At 43.8% G+C, this 19,307-nt stretch overlaps 1 protein-coding gene across 1 annotated transcript; it reads left to right on the top strand.

Annotated features, from left to right (window-relative positions):
* Positions 1-2,952: 2,952 nt before the first annotated feature.
* Positions 2,953-17,847, top strand: commd2 (COMM domain containing 2). Its single transcript, XM_060834013.1, has 5 exons — positions 2,953-3,080; positions 6,292-6,369; positions 9,230-9,312; positions 12,094-12,267; positions 15,215-17,847. Exons 1-5 carry the CDS (start codon positions 3,014-3,016, stop codon positions 15,410-15,412), a joined length of 600 nt encoding a protein of 199 aa, XP_060689996.1. The 5' UTR covers positions 2,953-3,013; the 3' UTR covers positions 15,413-17,847.
* The last annotated feature ends 1,460 nt before the right edge of the window (positions 17,848-19,307 follow it).

Genomic DNA, 19,307 nt, shown 5'->3' with positions numbered 1-19,307 from the left:
GAAGTGTTGGATATGGGTACGGTTAGAACATTTAAAAGACATTTGGAAAAATACAAGAATAAGAAATGTGTGGAAGGACGTGGACCAAGTGCAAGCAGGTGGGACTAGTTTTGTTTGGGATTATATTCGGCATGAACTGTTTCTGTGCTGTATGACGCTCTGACTCAAGGACAACTGATCAGACAGCTTTCTGTTAGTGACAGAGATGTCATAGAGTCATAGGGATATACAGCATGGAAACAGACCCTTAGGTCCAACTCATCCATGCCGACCAGATATCCCAACCCCATCTAGTCCTACCTGCCAGCACTCGGCCCATATCCCTCCAAACCCTTCCTATTCATGATTTGGAGATGCCGGTGTTGGACTGGGGTGTACAAAGTTAAAAATCACACAACACCAGGTTATAGTCCAACAGGTTTAATTGAAAGCACACTACTAGAGGGCATAGGTTTAGGTTGAAATATAAAACAGACCTAATGGGCAACGTTTTCACGCAGAGGGTGGTACATGAGCTGCCAGAGGAAGTGGAGGAGGCTGGTACAATTGCAACATTTAAAAGACATTTGGATGAGTATATGAATAGGAAGTTAAAAATCACACAACACCAGGTTACAGTGTGCTTCCAATTCAACCTCTTGGATTATAACCTGGTGTTGTGTAATTTTTAACCTCCTATTCATATACTCATCCAAATGTCTTTTAAATGTTGCAATTGTACCAGCTTCCTCCACTTCCTCTGGCAGCTCATTCTATACATGTACCACCCTCTGCGTGAAAATGTTGCCCATTAGGTCTCTTTTATATCTCAACCTAAACCTATGCCCTCTAGTTCTGGACTCCCCCACCCCAGAGAACAGACTTTGTCTATTTACCCTCTCCATGCCCCTCATGATTTTCTAAATCTCTGTAAGATCATCTCTCAGCCTCTGACACTCCAGAGAAAACAGACCGAGTCTGTTCAGCCTCTTCCTAAAGCTCAAATTCTTGAGCATCTTACACTATTGCTTACCAGTATACTGAAAGAGTGGTGTAATAGTATTGACTGGATTAGTAATCCAGAAGCCCAGGCTAATGCTTTGGAGCCACAGGTACAAATCTCATCGCGGCAGTAGATGGAATTTGAATTAAATAAATAAACTTGTATTAAATAAATATAAAGCTACTCTTAGTAATGGTGACTATAAAAGTATGATCAATTATTGTTTAAAAATCTATTTGTTTGCTCATGTCCTTTAGACAAGGAAATCTGTTGTCCTTCCCTGGTTTGGCTTAGGTGTGACCTAAGACCCATGCGATGCAGCTAGCGCACTAACTGCCATCTGAAAGGTCCTAGCAAGCCAACTGGGGATGGGTGTCAATGCGGCCTTTCCAATGGTACCCACATCTGAACAAAGGATAGATTGAAAATGTGTCAGATGTGTAGAGTCATAGCGATGTTCAATTGGGAGAGGTGTTGTTTTGACATGCCAAGATTATGCTGGTGGTATTTCGGAGGAGACTATTCTAGCCAGTTCTTGGAATGCTATGTCAGTCAATTCTCATCAAGTCTTTCTGCAATCCCCAGGAAATTGAAGCTAGGGTCTATGCTAGGAAGGTAGACCAGCATTGAAATGAGAAAAAGGTTGACTGGTGACAATGGCCTTAGAAGTAAAGGTCAGAAACTGGTCGAGAAGATCATTAAAGGTAGAGTAAGGAAATTAGCTATGTGAAATTGCAATTGGATGTGAGTCAAAGGAGAGCTTTACATCTCAATAAAATTAGTTTGGATAGGGTCAGGAGCTAATGACGGATTAAGACCAGGAGAGCAGAGAGTCCACATGAGATGACAGATTCCAAGTTGTCTATGATTATGGACCAGACAGTTTGCATGTAGATTGAAAGAGAAAACAGGGGAGAAGGAACATGTAAGAGTGTGAAGTGAGTGCAGATTGTAGAGTTGTTCAGTTTAAAAACAGAGGGAGGAACATAAAGACAAACCCATGGAGTGGTGTCTGGGCTTAGTAGCTGAGGCAGATGGATAGGTGAGATACAAAAAATGACTCTCAAGGAGAGATGAAGGGATGGAAGAGATATGAGAAGAGTAGGAAACTATATTTCTGTATAACTTACCCCAGACTTTAACAGTTGAACACTTTTTGAATGTATTCCCGGTGATTTTATCATAAAACCCAATCCCATGTTTGTGTCTTAGTTTGTTTAATATATCACTTGTCTTCCCATCCCAGTGAAAATAAAAACACGATCCAATTGGATGACCCTGTCATTCAGGCAGCCATTCTTCCCACCTCCAATGTTTTCTTTGTAATAAAGTAAGTCAGAAGAGAACTAAGAAAATGAAAAATATCACTTGCGTGTGAAGGACACCCTACCTCCCCGCCAATATTCTGCCAAAGATTAACAGTGGGGTAAATGATAATCTTCAATTCATTGAGGCTCTGGACCAGTGCTGAAGGGTAATAAACCTGCCAAGACTAAGGTGTGATTTGATGTTCAGGGGTTTGGGTAGGGAAAGCATTAAGAGGATCATTTGAATAAAAACAAAGTACGTGGGCATTGGGAAAAAGGCAGGAGAATGACAATCAATCACAGTGCCCATTGGAGAGCTGGTGCAGATACAATGGCCTCTTACTGCACCAATAATAATTATGATGGTCACAGTCCCAGAATCACAGAGAAGAAGTGATAGCTTATGTGATATGGCATTATAGGTTAACAATAAGCGTTCCTCTGATTGCAAAGCAATTTGAACAGATAAAACAAAGAGTGACTCAAGTTGAAGCACTCGCTCACATTTAGAGTGAACTGTTGTTGGGGAAGGAATGAATGGATTTGACCCAGCAGAGGGTGCACCTCTGCGTTTGGCCATTCGATGGCGCTCTCGGTGGAGGCTTGGACCACCGGAACCTTAGTCGCGGCGCCTTGTTTAACACGGACTCGGTGGGGTGTGGGTTTCCGGGGCTCCTACGGGAAGTGTTGTCTGTGTTTGCCCGAGGTCCCGGACTGAGGGAAGATGCTGTTGGTTTTGTCGGAGGAGCACAAGGAGCACCTGGGCTTCTTATCTCAGGTGGACTCTCCGGGTGAGTGAGTGTAAGCTGGGACTGAGGGGAACAGAGAGAGAGGGGCTTGGGCCCCCCGTCCCTGGGGAGGCCTATCATCCCCCCACCACCTTCCCTTCCCCCCCCCCCCCACCACCTCCCCCCCCCCACCACCACCTTCCCCCCCCCACCACCACCTTCCCCCCCCCACCACCACCTTCCCCCCCCCACCACCACCACCACCTTCCCCCACCACCACCACCACCTTCCCCCACCACCACCACCACCTTCCCCCACCACCACCACCACCTTCCCCCACCACCACCACCACCTTCCCCCCCCCACCACCACCACCACCTTCCCCCCCCACCACCACCACCACCTTCCCCCCCCCCACCACCACCACCTTCCCCCCCCCCACCACCACCACCACCTTCCCCCCCCACCACCACTACCACCTTCCCCCCCCCCACCACCACCACCACCTTCCCCCCCCCCCCACCACCACCACCTTCCCCCACCACCACCACCACCTTCCCCCCCCACCACCACCACCACCTTCCCCCCCCACCACCACCACCACCTTCCCCCCCCCCACCACCACCACCTTCCCCCCCCCCACCACCACCACCACCTTCCCCCCCCACCACCACTACCACCTTCCCCCCCCCCACCACCACCACCACCTTCGCCCCCACCACCACCACCACCACCTTCCCCCCCACCACCACCACCACCACCTTCCCCCCCACCACCACCACCACCACCTTCCCCCCCCACCACCACCACCACCACCACCACCTTCCCCCCCCACCACCACCACCACCACCTTCCCCCCCACCACCACCACCACCACCACCTTCCCCCCCCCACCACCACCACCACCTTCCCCCCCCCACCACCACCTTCCCCCACCACCACCACCACCATCCCCCCCCACCACCACCACCACCACCACCTTCCCCCCCCACCACCACCACCACCTTCCCCCCCCACCACCACCACCACCACCTTCCCCCCCCACCACCACCACCACCACCTTCCCCCCCACCACCACCACCTTCCCCCCCACCACCACCACCTTTCTTCCCCTCTCCTCCTCCTCCTCCCCCCCCCCCCACATATACCTGGGGAGACAGTCCACTCTAGAGTAGAGATTGTGGGAGGGAGACAGTAGTGTAGGTGTGGTGTGTACAGGGCGGTGTAGATGTGGCAAGGGGGCTTCAACACTGAGAGGAGGTTTGGGTGGGTGGTGTGACAGGGTTAGGAATGGTGAGGTTGGGGGGTTGTGATAGGTTTGAGGGTGTGTTGGAAATGGTGTTTGTGATGTTCGGGCTGATGAGGGGGTGGGTGGGGATTGTGAGAGGGCTGGGGTGGGGCTGGGTTTTGGGGTTTGTGAGGGTGCCGGGAGAGGTTGTGTGAGGAGTGGGAGCTGTGCGATGGCCGGGGGAGGTGTGGGTTGTGTGAGGGTGGGGAATTTGGGTGTCTTTAGGCATGTGGAGTAGGTTAGAGTTGGATGGGTAAGTAGGCTTGATTGGATTGGATGGGTTTTTACCCAAAACATTGACTCTGCTGCTCCTCGGATGCTCTGACCAGCTGTGTTTTTCTAGCACCACATTTTTCAACTCAACATCTGCAGTTCTCACTTTCTCTTGAATTGAGTTAAAAAGTGCACAACACCAGGTTATAGTCCAACTTGGAAGCACACTAGCTTTCGGAGCGACGTACCTTCATCGGGTGATTCTGAAGGAGCGTCGCTCCAAAAGCTAGTGTGCTTCCGATTAAACCTGGTGTTGTGATTTTTAACTTTGAACACCCCAGTCCAACACCGGCGTCTCCAAATCATCTCTTGAATTGGAAAGGGGATTGTAGATAATGGCCAAACCTGAAAGTTTCACTTTTTTTGAGAAGAAAGCCCTGGTGTTCTTTTATTTTTAATTTAACCTATTTTTTCTAAACAACCTATTCATGTACGTTATTACACAACTCTGGAGCCTCCTGGTCCAGGGGTAGTGACACTGGCACTGTGCCACGAGGGCCCTCACCCTGGCGTTCTTACCCAGTTTGATCTATATGTGACTCCTGACCATCCACCAACTGAGTTGACTCTGGCCTGCCTTCTGAAACAGAGTTTCTGCTCATGACATGAGAATGTGATGTTTGGTGTTAGGAGTTTGTTGTTTGGCAGATGACAGAGAAGTTTGTCTTCGGTCATTCTACAGTTAATTGTAAACCAATGCAATATCAGTCAATCAATGTGGTGTAAATTACCATATATACTCATGTAGAAGTCGATTTCCTGTAAAAGTCAACCCCTTATTTTTGGCCAAAAAATTGTGTTTTCCGTATATCCTGTGTAAAAGTTGACCATGCTGAATTGCATTATGAACCTCTTTCAAAGGAAACTGCATGGTCCTATGAAGCTACTTTAACAAAATCACATTCATTCATTCATGCTAAACTCTACTCATTGCTCTTTGTTTACTATATTATGTCTCTATGCATTTATTTATAACTCTACTTAGCAGTAGCCCATTTGGTTTACTGCAGCAGGTTTTGATTCATTCTTTAATTCGGGCCGGTACTTATCGCACTTTGTTCACTACGCTGTACATCCAAAAGTTAATATTGTTAAAAGTTAATAATTTTAATTGTGCCATTATATCTGAATAAAAGTGGGATGTATTTGCTACATATGTCTTTAATTCTTTGACAAATTTGTGGATATTGCTAAGGTTTATTACGTATGAGAGTATATAGGAGGGAAACGAATTCATTGGGAAAGTTCAAGATGCTTACACATTCAGAGTTTAATAACTGTTTCATTTTAAGTGTGCCATTATACCAAGGAATAACGATGTTGAACAGTGATTTTGCAGGATTTCAATGATTCTTTAACATGTTAAATTTTCTTACTGGTATGTATAAGTAAAATCTACTTTCCATAATTCATTGTGTTTTTCTTCTTTTACCTGGGATTAGTTGAGCGATCAAATAGACTTCTGCTTAATATGGTACTTTGAACTGCAGCGTGATTTTCAGCCCCTCAAAACTAGTGCCCGTGTATTATTCGACCCTATAAATTGAAGCTTTAAAAATAGTCAAAATAATTCAACTTTTACACGAATATATATGGTAATCAAACTAGGAAAAATAAGCAATAAGAAAGTTGTGAAGTAGAGGAATTTTATTTTAAGATCTTGCTAGTGCAATGAGTATTCGCTTGTATGATCAAAGTTTTTTTTTGGTTCAGTTGTAGGAGAATTCTGCCGAATTGCTGTGGAATTTCTGAAGAAAGGCTCAAATCCCAAAATATTTGAAGGAGCAGCGAGTATGTAATTATGAGTGGCTTTTAATTTGTGATTCTAATAAAGGCAGTTGTGTTCTTTAATGCTTAGCACAATTTGCTAATATTACAATTCCAGTACCCACAATCTACATTCTGAGGAAAATAATGAGCTATACAGCCAGCATAAGTTCTATACAGCTCCACCGTGACCTCCCTGCTTTTATATCAGCCATGCCATGAAAGCAAACATCCCATATGTCGCTTTAACTTCCCTCTTAACCTGTCCTGCCATCTTTGGGGATCTATGGACATGAACCCCATGATCCCTTTGTTGCTTTGAGGTTCACAGTGTCTCTAGTACTTGGAGTTGTGCACAACAACAGTGAATAGGAAATCACAAAATATGCGTTGTTTTATTGACAGGAATAATTTCATTTTTTAACTCAATTCAAAGACTCATTTGTTCAAGCAGAGTATTTTCAGGATGCTGTCTTGAGAAGTTGGGAATTGATTGTCCAATAATATTTCCACATCCCCTGCCATTTTGTGATTTGCATACTGTTTTAGTTTTGCCTTATAATAAGTTGAATTAAAATATGTAGTGTTTATTGTATTCAGACAGTATAGTGGTAATGGGGTGACCGATGAGCAGCTGTCCAGAAATCTAGTGTGATATTCTCAGACTTGGTTTTGTAAGTGTGATGTTGGGTGTGATAATAGTCATAGAGATGTACAGCATGGAAACAGACCCTTCGGTCCAACCCGTCCATGCCAACCACATATCCCAACCTAATCTAGTCCCACCCGCCAGCACCCGGCCCATATCCCCCCCCAAACCCTTCCTATTCATATACCCATCCAAATGCCTCTTAAATGTTGCAATTGTACCAGCCTCCACCACTTCCTCTGGCAGCTCATTCCATACACGTACCACCCTCTGCGTGAAAATGTTGCCCCTTAGGTCTCTTATATATCTTTCCCCTCTCACCCTAAATCTATGACCTCTAGTTCTGGACTCCCCGACCCCAGGGAAAAGACTTTGTCTATTTATCCTATCCATGCCCCTCATAATTTTGTAAATCTCTGTAAGGTCACCCCTCAGCCTCTGATGCTCCAGGGAAAACAGCCCCAATCTGTCCAGCCTCTCCCTATAGCTCAGATCCTCCAACCCTGGCAACATCCTTGTAAATCTTTTCTGAATCCTTTCAAGTTTCACAACATCTTTCCGATAGGAAGGAGACCAGAATTACACGCAATATTCCAACAGTGGCCTAACCAATGTCAGGTACAGCCGCAACATGACCTCCCAACTCCTGTACTCAATATTCTGACCAATAAAGGAAAGCAAACCAAATGCTGCCTTCACTATCCTATCTACCCGAGATTCCACTTTCAAGGAGCTATGAACCTGCACTCCAAGGTCTCTTTGTTCAGCAACACTCCCTTAGGACCTTACCATTAAGTGTATAAGTCCTGCTAAGATTTGCTTTCCCAAAATGCAGCACCTCGCATTTATCTGAATTAAACTCCATCTGCCACTTCTCAGCCCATTGGCCCAGATCCTGTTGTAATCTGAGGTAACCCTCTTCTCTGTCCACTACACCTTCAATTTTGGTGTCATCTGCAAACTTACTAACTGTACCTCTTATGCTCGCATCCAAATCATTTATGTAAATTACTAAAAGTAGAGGGCCCAGCATCGATCCTTGTGGCACTCCACTGGTCACAGGCCTCCAGTCTGAAAAACAACCCTCCACCACCACCACCCTCAGTCTTCAACCTTTGAGCTAGTTCTGCCTGTATTCCATGAGATCTAAGCTTGCTAATCAGTCTCTCATGGGGAACCTTGTCAAATGCCTTTCTGAAGTCCATATAGATCACATCTACTGCTCTGCCCTCATCAATCTTCTTTGTTACTTCAAAAAACTCAATCAAGTTTGTGAGACATGATTTCCCACGCACAAAGCCATGTTGACTATCCTGAATCAATCCTTGCCTTTTCAAATAAATGTACATCCTGTCCCTCAGGATTCCCTCCAACAACTTGCCCACCATTGAGGTCAGGCTCACCGGTCTATAGTTCCCTGGCTCGTCTTTACTATCCTTAAACAGTGGCACCACGTTTGCCCACCTCCAGTCTTCCGGCACCTCACCTGTGACTATCGATGATACAAATGTCTCAGCAAGAGGCCCAGCAATCACTTCTCTAGCTTCCCACAGAGTTCTAGGGTACACCTGATCAGGTCCTGGGGATTTATCCACTTATAACCGTTTCAAGAACAAGGAGATTGTTTCCTTGCAAAGTGATAAAAGGAGGGAGAGGATTTTAAGACATCTTTTATATTGCTATAAAAAAAAATGGTGCCATAGTTGTTTATCTTGCACTGATCGGGCTGAATGCAAGACAATCAATTCAAGCAAATGCAGCACTTTGTACCACAGGAGAAAAGGACGCCCATTTTCCTGTTGCTTCCTCGAAGCTAATGCCTCAGCCAATCAGTTGATTTGCCATTCTTGCCTTTTGTCCTGATGAGTCCAAGATGGAATCTTCACTGGCTTTCTTTCTCTCTTTTAATAGCAATATTCATGTTCTACCATGCGATGTGTTAATTTCATTCCATACGGCATTTCATTGTCTAGGGCAATACAGTAGCTATTTTGCATTCAGGGATCTTCCAACTCCAGTCCTCCACTTGCTGTGCTTACCGATATATCCAACAGGACAGCTGCTTAGGCATAATTAAGTGGAAATCCCATACCCCACTTCTCCTTTTGGTCCTACTGTATGACAGTATAGTGCCTAAGATGAATTATAAAAGTATATAGTGAGGCTCTAACTTATCTGTTTAAAATCCAATGCTTATCCGCATAGCAGTTATATAATTGAACTCTTTTGTCATAGGGAAGTTGAACGTGAGCACTGAAACCGTACAACATGGAGTGGAGGGTTTGATGTACTTGCTAACCGAGAGCTCCAAAATGATGGTAAAATTAATTTATTTATATACCTGTTCCTCTGGATTAGCTTTGATTCAATGTTCTGGACTAGTTATTGCTCAACAAAGGAATAGAAGAGAATTTTTCTGGAATCTTCAGCACCCCCCCCCAAGTCTCCCTACCCTGTTGTGATTACATGGCTGTGGAGGGGTAGATGGTAGAGGGCAGAGGTGGCAGGAATTGGGGTAATGTTGAATTGTGATACTCTGACCATCATGAAAGCAGAGCTTGCTTGATTGGCCAACTGGATAACTTCCTGCTGTCAACAGGAAGCAGTAGCAGTTTGTTTTAACCTTTTATATCTAAGGGATAAACTTAATCCAGCAACAGTGTTTAATCCACAAATTTGGAATTAAACAAGAAAGTCAGGCACAATTTTATACCAACGGATTACACTTTTGTAGATTAATTCACCAGCAAAGGGCGGTGTCAGGAGTAAAATTGTTGTATGGTGGAATGGCAAACTTTAATGTAAAGGTCAAGTCACCACTGTCCTACCGGGCTGCACTCTCTGCACAAAGGACAGACCCGCTCCCCCCGATCCTTACCTTTCACCCCACCAACCTCCACATAAATCACATTCTGCCAATGTTTCTGCCAGCTACAAGTGGATCCCATCACCAGGGATATATTTTCCTCCCCACTCCTATTTGCTTTCCGCAACCACCATGCCCTCCGCAACCACCTGGTCAGGTCCACGTCCCCCAACAACCCACCTTCCCCTGCCACCGTAGGAATTGCACAACCTGCACCCACTATTCCCCCCTCACCCTCATCCAAGGCCCCAAAGGAGCCTTCCACATCCATCAAAGTTTCACCTGCACTTCAACACATGTCATTTATTGTATCTGTTGCGGTCTCCACTACGTTGGGGAGATTGGACGTCTTCTCGCAGAACACTTTAGAAAATGTCTCTCGGACACCTGCACCAACCAACCAACCCCATTGCCCCGTGGCCGAACATTTCAACTCCCCTTCCCACTCTGCCGTGTACATGCAGGTCCTGGGCTTCCCCCATTGCCGCTCACTCACCACCTGATGCCTGGAGGAAGAACGCCTCATCTTCCGCCTCGGAACCCTTCAACCCCGGAGCATCAATGTGGGCTTCACCAGTTTCCCCATTTCCCCTCTTTCTCCCACCCCATTTACAGCTCAGCACTGCCCTCACAATCTGTCCCACCTGTCAATCTTCCTTCCCACCTATCTGCTCCACCCTACTCTCTGACCTATCACCTTTACCCCCACCTCCATCCATCTATTGCACTCTCAGCTACCTTCTCCCTGGCCCCACTTTACCCCTCCCATTTATCTGTCCACCCCAGAGATCCCAGCCTCATTCCTGATGAAGGGCTCCAGTCTGAAATGTCGATTTTCCTGCTCCTTGGATGCTGCCTGACCTGCTTTGTTTTTCCAGCAACACGCTGTTAACTCTGATCTCCAGCATCTGCAGACCTCACTGTCTCCCTGTACTCTCATTCGAGAGAGATGACTAGTGGTAGTGTAACCTTAACTGATGCAGAAATTGAAACCATGTTGTTGGCATTACCCTGCTTCACAAAACCAGCTGTCCAACTAACTGAGCTAACCTAAACTCGAATGTATATTGTGCTTCTAATCTAGAAAAGTATCTTAAGATATTATGCAGAGGTATAATCAAACAAGTGGATGTTAAATTAAGAGGCGTCAGGAACAGCAGACTGAAAGCTCTGACAGAAATGGTCTTTACAGGTTTATAGTAAAGTTCACTGGGTGGATTTCAGCTGCACGTTCTCAAGTGTTGCCCTTAGGAGGCAGATGGTCTGGCCTCCACAATTAGGGTGGTGGGAGAAGGTGATGAGCAGGAGTCCTAGGGTTATTAAGTCTGATGTCTCTTCGTATCCAACAGGGATTACTCCACAACAGTGGAATGCCTAGCTTGACCTGTCCACCTTTACCAGACCTGTATTCCCTGTAAGGTATACAGACGTGTGGTTCCACCTTTCCCAGACCAGTATTCCCTGTAAGGTATACAGATGTGTGGTTCCACCTTTCCCGGACCGGTATTCCTTGTAAGGCACATAGACGTGTGGTTCCACCTTTCCCAGACCAGTATTCCCTGTATGATACACAGACGTGTAATTCCACCTTTCCCGGACCAGTATTCCCTGTAAGGTATACAGACATGTGGTTCCACCTTGACCAGAGCAGTATTCCCTGTAAGGTACATAGACGTGTGATTCCACCTTTCCCAGACCAGTATTCCCTGTAAGGTATACAGACGTGTGGTTCCACCTTGACCAGACCAGTATTCCTTCTAAGGTACATAGACGTGTGGTTGCACAACAACCAGGAACGTCACTTGTCAACTGTTGGTCGGTTGTTTCCAATGAGAGATTGCACATTGGCAGATGTACAAAATAATTTGAACATTGGCCTGAATGGGAATTCAATCCTGATGATGTGGTTCCATGTCTGAACTGTCTCGTCCTTTCATACTAATGCCGACCAAGAATTAAGCCAGGGTCCTTTTTAAGTGGTCACATCTAGGTGGGAGACGGCAATTACAGGCAGTCCCTGCGTTGTGGCCATGTTTGTGTTCTGGAGTCCATTGGCAAGTCAGCACACAATGTAGGGCGATATAAACTAGCTGTTCATAAGTACAGGAATTGCTTGCTTGTCAAATCTTTAAAATTACACTCCTATATTGGATCGCATTAATCAGGAATTCCCTATATCATTCTTGTGAATTTAAATGCAATGTGTAATCACAAATCTTAACTTTATGATTAGATTTCTGAGGTGGATTTCCAGGACTCTGTGCTTGTTTTGGGTTTTCCTGAAGACCTAAATAAATTGCTACTTCAATTTTACCTGGATAATAGGAAAGAGATTCGGAGTATCTTGAATGAACTGGCTCCAGACCTCCCACATTACCACAACTTAGAATGGAGACTTGATGTTCAGGTAAAGACTTGACAATCCCCTCAACCCAGCAGTTTTACACAATATTATATGCATATCTTGTAAATGTATCTCGTTTGCACTGAAAGTTAATTGTAAACCAAAAATGCAATAAATCTTGTATCAAATGTTTTCTTAGATTTGGCAAAACCTCTATTCATACTCTCAACAGAAGGGTTTAAAGCTATGAAAATGTGATCATTTAGAGAGTAGAAGACATTCCAGGAATCCTGTATTGAGTTATAACAATATTCATAAACAAAGATAGATGGCAGCTTCATGGTCCAAACGTAGATCTTGCTTCACAATTTGGCTTAGAGCACAGACAACACTCGTTCTCTCTCTGTAACATCACCTTGCTTGGTCTTCTGCTTACTACCAGGCAGCAGACTCTGATCCATAGAGTCCTTCAGCCCAACAAGTCCACGCCGACCGTCTGAAGAGGAACCCATCCAGACCCATTCCCCTATCCTATTATCCTATATTTACTCCTAACTAATGTACTTAACCTACTCATCTCTGAACAGTATGGACAATTTAGCATGGCCAATTCACCTAACCTGCACATCTTTGGATTGTGGGAGGAAACTGGAACAGCTGGAGGAAACCCACGCAGACACGGGGAGAATGTGCAAACTCCATACAGACAGTCGCCCATGCTGGAATTGAACCCGGGTCCCTGGTACTCCGAGGCAGCAGTGCTAACCACTGAGCTACCGTGATCTTGCATGCTGTTTGGTTACTGAAAGCTGGCACTTGTTTATCCCTTACAAACCACAACACAGTATGATCAATGATGTTATTATGCTATAACTGGTGTAATTTCCACATGATTTAAGGACCATGTAATCAATCTCTAATTGGCTTCAAAGGGTGATGGTCATTGACTGATCTTATCTCCCACTGTCACCAGATAGGTACCATTTGATGCCAATTAATCATGAGATCATTCTCTTCATTCTAGTCTATGTCACGTACCAGAGGGAAAGGCTTTAGGGTTTAGTGTTTTGCAAAAGAAGCAAATGCGCAGTGCGGAATGGAAGTGCCATGAAGTTTGGAGGTATGTTCTATTGTGTAGCATTCAGGAGAGAACTGGATGATTGCTTAAATAGAAATAGTTTGCGTGGAAATGGGGAAAGGCAGGAGACTGGCGCTAAGCTAAAATACTCCAAGCCGATTGCCTGAGTGGTGTCCTGCACTGTATATTTGTGACTTAAGATTTCTGAATGAGAGGATTTTTCTGCCACATGTTCTGATTGATACTCCAAATTCATTAGCTTTGTTTTGTTTAATTGCTGAAAGCTCCTCATTAAATCAGTTAGTTTATACAGGGCATCTTCTGTGCAGTGTTGAATTGGTTGCTAGTGCAAGGAAAGTGTTACCTTTTCATTTATAAGTTTTTATATCGTGAAGTCACAAATGGTCTGAAAACTACACGATTTAAAATCAACACAAAGTTAATAAGTTGGCACTACTTTAAAACATAGCATGTATAAAACATTAATACGTTGTCTAAAATAATAAAAGTCAAAAAAGATTGTACAGTCACAAAGCCAATAACACACTTACAGAACACTGAATATAAAGAACATATTTGGCAAAATATTACTGCTTCTCTTTCTGAAACATTGCAAATTTAAAAATAGCACAGGGTGGAACACTTAACATTTCTTTCCAGACAAATAAGTCTTTTTTACCTTTTGCTCTGATAATGACAACACCAGGTACTTGTTAAGGGGATTAATGCAAACTCACTCATTCAACCTTGAAAGGCTATGAGTTCTTACTGTGACATGAAAATAAGTGTAGCAAGGGCACAAGCTTAATTAGTCTTGTAGCGCAGAAATGTGCCACATTGGCTCCTGTTAAGCTATTAATGTTCGGCTGACTGATGAATATACTTTGAGTCACAAAGCTAACATTGAAGGAGAAGCTGGGGTTAATCAGTGTTCTTTTTGCAGTTGGTTCACCTAATTTCACAACTGAGCAAACGTTTCTCTGCAAATTAATAAGTGTCATAGTTTGCTGCTGTGCCAAAGTTTTATGTTGTCAAGGATTTGAGATGGCTTCTCTATCCAGGTCATCTACAAAAATGGGGAACAGAAATTCGGGCACAGTTCCGTGGGCTATTTAACTCCATGGCCCGGTTAATCTTTCATGTTTTCTTTAGACTACTTGTGTTTCTAACTCCAGAATCTAGTGTAAAACTTAGACTGTAGTTCATTAGTTGCCTCTTATATTGAACCTTTGGTACGGTGGCTCAGTGGTTAGCACTGCTGCCTCTCAGCACCAGGGATCCAGGTTGATTCCAGCCTCTGGCGATTGCATGGTGTTTGCAAATTCTCCCTGTATCTGCCTGGGTTTCCTCTGATTGCTCCGGTTTCCTCCCACAATCCAAAGATGTGCAGGTTAGGTGAAATGGCCAAGACAAATTGCCCATAGTGTTGAGGGATGTGTAGTTTAGGTGCATTAATCAGGGGTAAATGTGGAGCAATAGGGTCTGGGTGGGTTACTCTTCAGAGGATCATTGTGGACTTGTTGGGCTGAAGGGCCTGTTACCACACTGTAGAGATTCTGTATAATTTGCAAATGCTTTCCAGGCTTCAAAGTAACTTACCACATCTAGTCTGTTATCTACTTTATGTGCAACGACCACAAAAAAGGCAACAAAGTTTGTTAAGCTTGATTTTGTTCTTCAAAAACCCGTCTGGTGGTTTCTTATTAGACATGTATTACAGTACAGAGAAACCTCGATTATCCGAAGGACACGGGAGGGGAGTATTTCATTCGGATAATCGAATGCTGGATAATCGAGGTTCCTCTATCCTATAAATGAACTAAACATTATGAAACGGTAAACACAAGTACTCATATGTCTGTTGGCTGGTTTAATGTAACTGTTGTGATGCCAAGATGATACCAAACATTTTTGCTTTGTTTCTTCTGTCAGTTGGCCAGCCGTGCCTTAAGGCAACAGATCAAACCACTCCTAACCCTGAAATTACACCTGGAACAGAATGGGCAGCGGAATGCCAGTGTCCTTCAGACTGACCCTGCCACCTTGTTGCACATAATTCGCAAGTTGGAGCAAGCACTTGGTGAAATGAAGACAAACCACTGCCGAAGGATAGTCCGCAATATAAAATAAGGAAATGGGAAGAGACTGGCAACCGTTGGCATTCCCTGTGTCAGATTGAAACAAATGAATTTTGGGCAGTTGGGGGTGTCATGTGTTCTTGGACTAATGGAGGAACTGGTTGCTGTTCTGTGTACAACATGATCTTGGTTATTGGAAGCAGTTTGAAGAATGAAAGTTGGTAATAATCTTTGTTTGCTGTTACTGAGGTACTTTGCCATTGGAAATCAGTAACCTTCATGACTCCTATCAAATTGTAAGGTATTACTAGCTGGAGCTGTGGAGCCACACCGGAAAGTGCTTTATATCGATTATTGCCCATCAGTAAGATCTGAACTCCAGATGGTTACACAGAAATGCTTCATTTTTTGATTAAATTAATGTTGCCTTAGATGAAAAAGGGGCCTATTTTGGGGATTATGGCAGCAGGTGGCATAGTTAGGAAACAGCAAAAGAATGAAATGCAGAAAAGACTGGAATAATTGATCCTACAAAGCAGCTAAAATTAACCAGGAGTGAGAAAAGTATATCGAAGGGTCGGGAGGGTAGACAAACTGTGACAAAAGTACTTCCTACAGGGGTCTCCTCGTACCTCTTAGGGTCAGCCTGAAATCAGTGCCAAACCGAGAAGGAGGTTTCTCTTCCAGCTGGCAGCTGCCACGTTCCTGTGTACAGTCAATTTGAGTTTTTGTCTGCCCCTTCATTGTACAGCCTATAAAAAGGCACTGAATGGGCAACCTTACTGATCACAAGGGCATTCATGAGAACAGGAGCACGTGTTAGGCCGTTTGAGGCAGAGGCAGTGCAACGCTGTGTAACTGAGTGATTGTGTTGCCATCATTGACACTGATTACCTTGATGAGGGTGAGAAAGAAGTGAAAAGGATTATCACTAACGTACAGCTCTGAATATTGTAGCACAATCAATAATTTGTTGGATCATTCATCGAATAGAACTTATTGAAGCACATTCTGAAGACACTGAAACAATACATTGTTTAACTTCTTATCAGTTGTTTTATTTTTCTAATATACATGAGCCAGGTCATTGCTAATGATTGAGAGATCACACCAACTGCCATGTCCTATTTCTCTGGTGCCAGCGTTAGATTTGCTAGGTTAAAAGTAATGTACCAGTTCTGTTCCCAACAAAGCTAGCATTAAGATGCTTTGTATCAGATAACATTTTTGCCATGTCCTTGTGACATGTAAGTCAGAACATTATTCCTGGACATTTTATTTTCAGTATTACAATTTGGATACCTAACCTGGGTATTTTCCCACAACTTCTAATAAGAACATTGGGCTGAACAATGCACATTTTGATTTTGTTATGCTCGCCCTAACATTTAGAACATTCATTTCCTGGTTTCTGAGGGAATTTCTTCTACCTTTTCCCTTTCCCAGCGCCAATTCCCAGTATCCCATGAATCTTTTAGCATCTTGACAATTCGAGACCAGACGTAGGATCCACCCAAGTGCTGTCAGCACTGATTTGTTCCATTGTATGAGTAGGGAGCAAGCACATTATACAGCAGGTGCCATGTGGCTACATTATTCATGTTACTCTTTTCTGACAGTTGAAAGAGTTGGCCATAATAAAGTAAATGTCGTCTTCTCTGCTCTACATGTTTGGAGATTTAATGGATGAAGTGAACAGTTGAAATGTCCTAAAGAGGTAAAAGTATTCTTGCAGTGAGTCACGCATATTATTCAGATTGATTGGTTAAAAGCAAAGTGGAAGTGGACACTTTACAGTGGAATGGCCTCTACCTTCATTTGAATTTTGACTGCTATTTGTGATTATAAATGATTTATTTCTTTTCATTATACCTAAAGGTCCATTGTACTTTGAGGCAGTTTTCAGCAGCTGTAAAGCTTGAACCAAGAAAATAAGGGAAACTTGGGTTCAAATGTATCTCTCTCTTTAATTTTCATATTATTGGAACTGTTCAGTAGTCAACATGTTCCCAATAGTTACCCAAAAAGGTATTCTAACCAACAAAGTCAAAAATAGTCACCAATAATTGTATGATTAATGGTCTTCATAACATTCTGATATTTTGTAAAATTGATCAAATGTGTACTCTCACCTTTAATTTTTGTAAGGAATTCTGCAAGTGTTAATTTGTTTTCTCTTTCTCTGTTTCTGTTTGAATTATTTTTCATTACTTCCAGTTTGTTTAATTGGTGTAGTATTGTGAACATCATGTTGAGATTATTCAATTACTAAAGTCAAGTGCAAGAAAATTAATACAAAATTTAACTAGTCTTAATGAAGTGGAAAAGATCCTCCTTCTCCAGAATTGCAGAACAATTGTTTGTGCCAAAATGGTACACACACAGTAATCTTGTACTTCACTTTAATGCAATTTTGTTCAGACTTATTTCCCAATTCCTTGCTTGAGTGCCTATATTCTTGTAAAATTCACATAATAAATAAATAATCTGACTCTAGAGTTGTTTTGATTTGTTTGCTTTTAAAATGCTCTCCTGTCCATATATTCAGCAAATGAAATTGCATGATACTAGCCATGTACAAGATATAATGGTAGCTGCTGATTATTTAATACAGAGCTGAAAATGTGTTGCTGGAAAAGTGCAGCAGGTCAGGCAGCATCCAAGGAGCAGGAGAATCGACATTTTGGGCATGAGCCCTTCTTCAGGAATGAGGAACGTGTGCCAAGCAGGCTAAGATAAAAGGTAGAGAAGAGGGATGGGGGAGGGGCGTTGGAAATGCAATAGGTGGGAGGACGTTAAGGTAAAGGTGAAGGTCGGAATGGGGTGGGGGCGGAGAGGTCAGGAAGATGATTGCAGGTTAGGAAGATGGTGCTGAGTTCGAGGGTTGGGACTGAGACAAGGTGGGGGGAGGGAAAATGAGAAAACTGGAGAAATCGGAGTTCATCCCTTATGGTTGGAGGGTTCCTAGGCGGAAGATGAGGTGCTCTTCCTCCAGCTGTTGTGTTGCTATGGTCTGGCGATGGAGGAGTCCAAGGACCTGCATGTCCTTGATGGAGTGGGAGGGGGAGTTGAAGTGTTGAGCCATGGGGTGGTTGGGTTGGTTGGTCCGGGTGCCCCAGAGGTGATTGTCTGCTACTGAGTGTCAGTGGTGGAGAGAGAGGATGCTTGTGGATGTGGTGCCCAGTCAAACGGGCTGTTTTGTCCTGGATGGTAGGCAGAGGTGAGTACTGCAGATGCTGGAGATCAGAGTAGTGCTGGAAATGCATTGCGTGTCAGGCAGCATCCGAGGAACAGGAAAATCAATGTTTCGGGCAAAAACCTTTAATCAGGAATTAACTCATTCTTGGGATGAAGAGCTTTTGCCCGAAACGTTGATTTTCCTGCTCCTCGGATGCTGCCTGATCTGTTGTGCTTTTCCAAGCTCTAAACTTGTCCTGGTTGGTGCCAAGCTTCTTGAATGTTATTGGCACTGCTCCTGGTATGCCCTCCTGCACTCTCCATTGAGTTGAAGTAGTTGAGCTAGAGGCTTGATGGCAATGGTTGAATGAGGAATATGTTAGGTCATGAGATTGCAGATTGTATTGGTGTACGATTCTGCTGTTGATTTTGCTCTACAGTGCAGATCAGTTCAAAGACTACCCCATTTAACATGATAGGGCCAGACTGCACGATGAAGGTATGGGACTTAATTTCCACAAGGACTGTGGGATGATTTTTGTTCAACTTCACAATTACCTATGAGTTATTTTGTAGTTTGAAAATAAAATAAATTCTTTGTATAGTTCCATTCATGCCCTCAGCATTCCAAATGCTCTACAATCAGTCACTTAAGTTTGAACTGTCATAACCATAACATTGGAAGTAGCAAGCATCAACTAAATCACATTATAATCTATTTCAAGGATAAATGATGGCCAGCACACCAGGAGAATTCCCCTGCTGTTCAA

The sequence above is a fragment of the Hemiscyllium ocellatum genome, chromosome 13 (genome assembly GCF_020745735.1).
Source record: "Hemiscyllium ocellatum isolate sHemOce1 chromosome 13, sHemOce1.pat.X.cur, whole genome shotgun sequence".
Taxonomy (NCBI): Eukaryota; Metazoa; Chordata; class Chondrichthyes; order Orectolobiformes; family Hemiscylliidae; genus Hemiscyllium; species Hemiscyllium ocellatum.
This window is presented reverse-complemented; position numbering and strand designations above follow the sequence as displayed.

Coding starts and splice junctions, on each gene's coding strand:
- commd2 (XM_060834013.1), top strand. CDS start 3,014: ATGCTGTTGGTTTTGTCGGAGGAGCACAAGGAGCACCTGGGCTTCTTA. Junction 3,081..6,291: donor ATCTCAGGTGGACTCTCCGG/GTGAGTGAGTGT, acceptor TTTTTGGTTCAG/TTGTAGGAGAATTCTGCCGA. Junction 6,370..9,229: donor AATATTTGAAGGAGCAGCGA/GTATGTAATTAT, acceptor CTTTTGTCATAG/GGAAGTTGAACGTGAGCACT.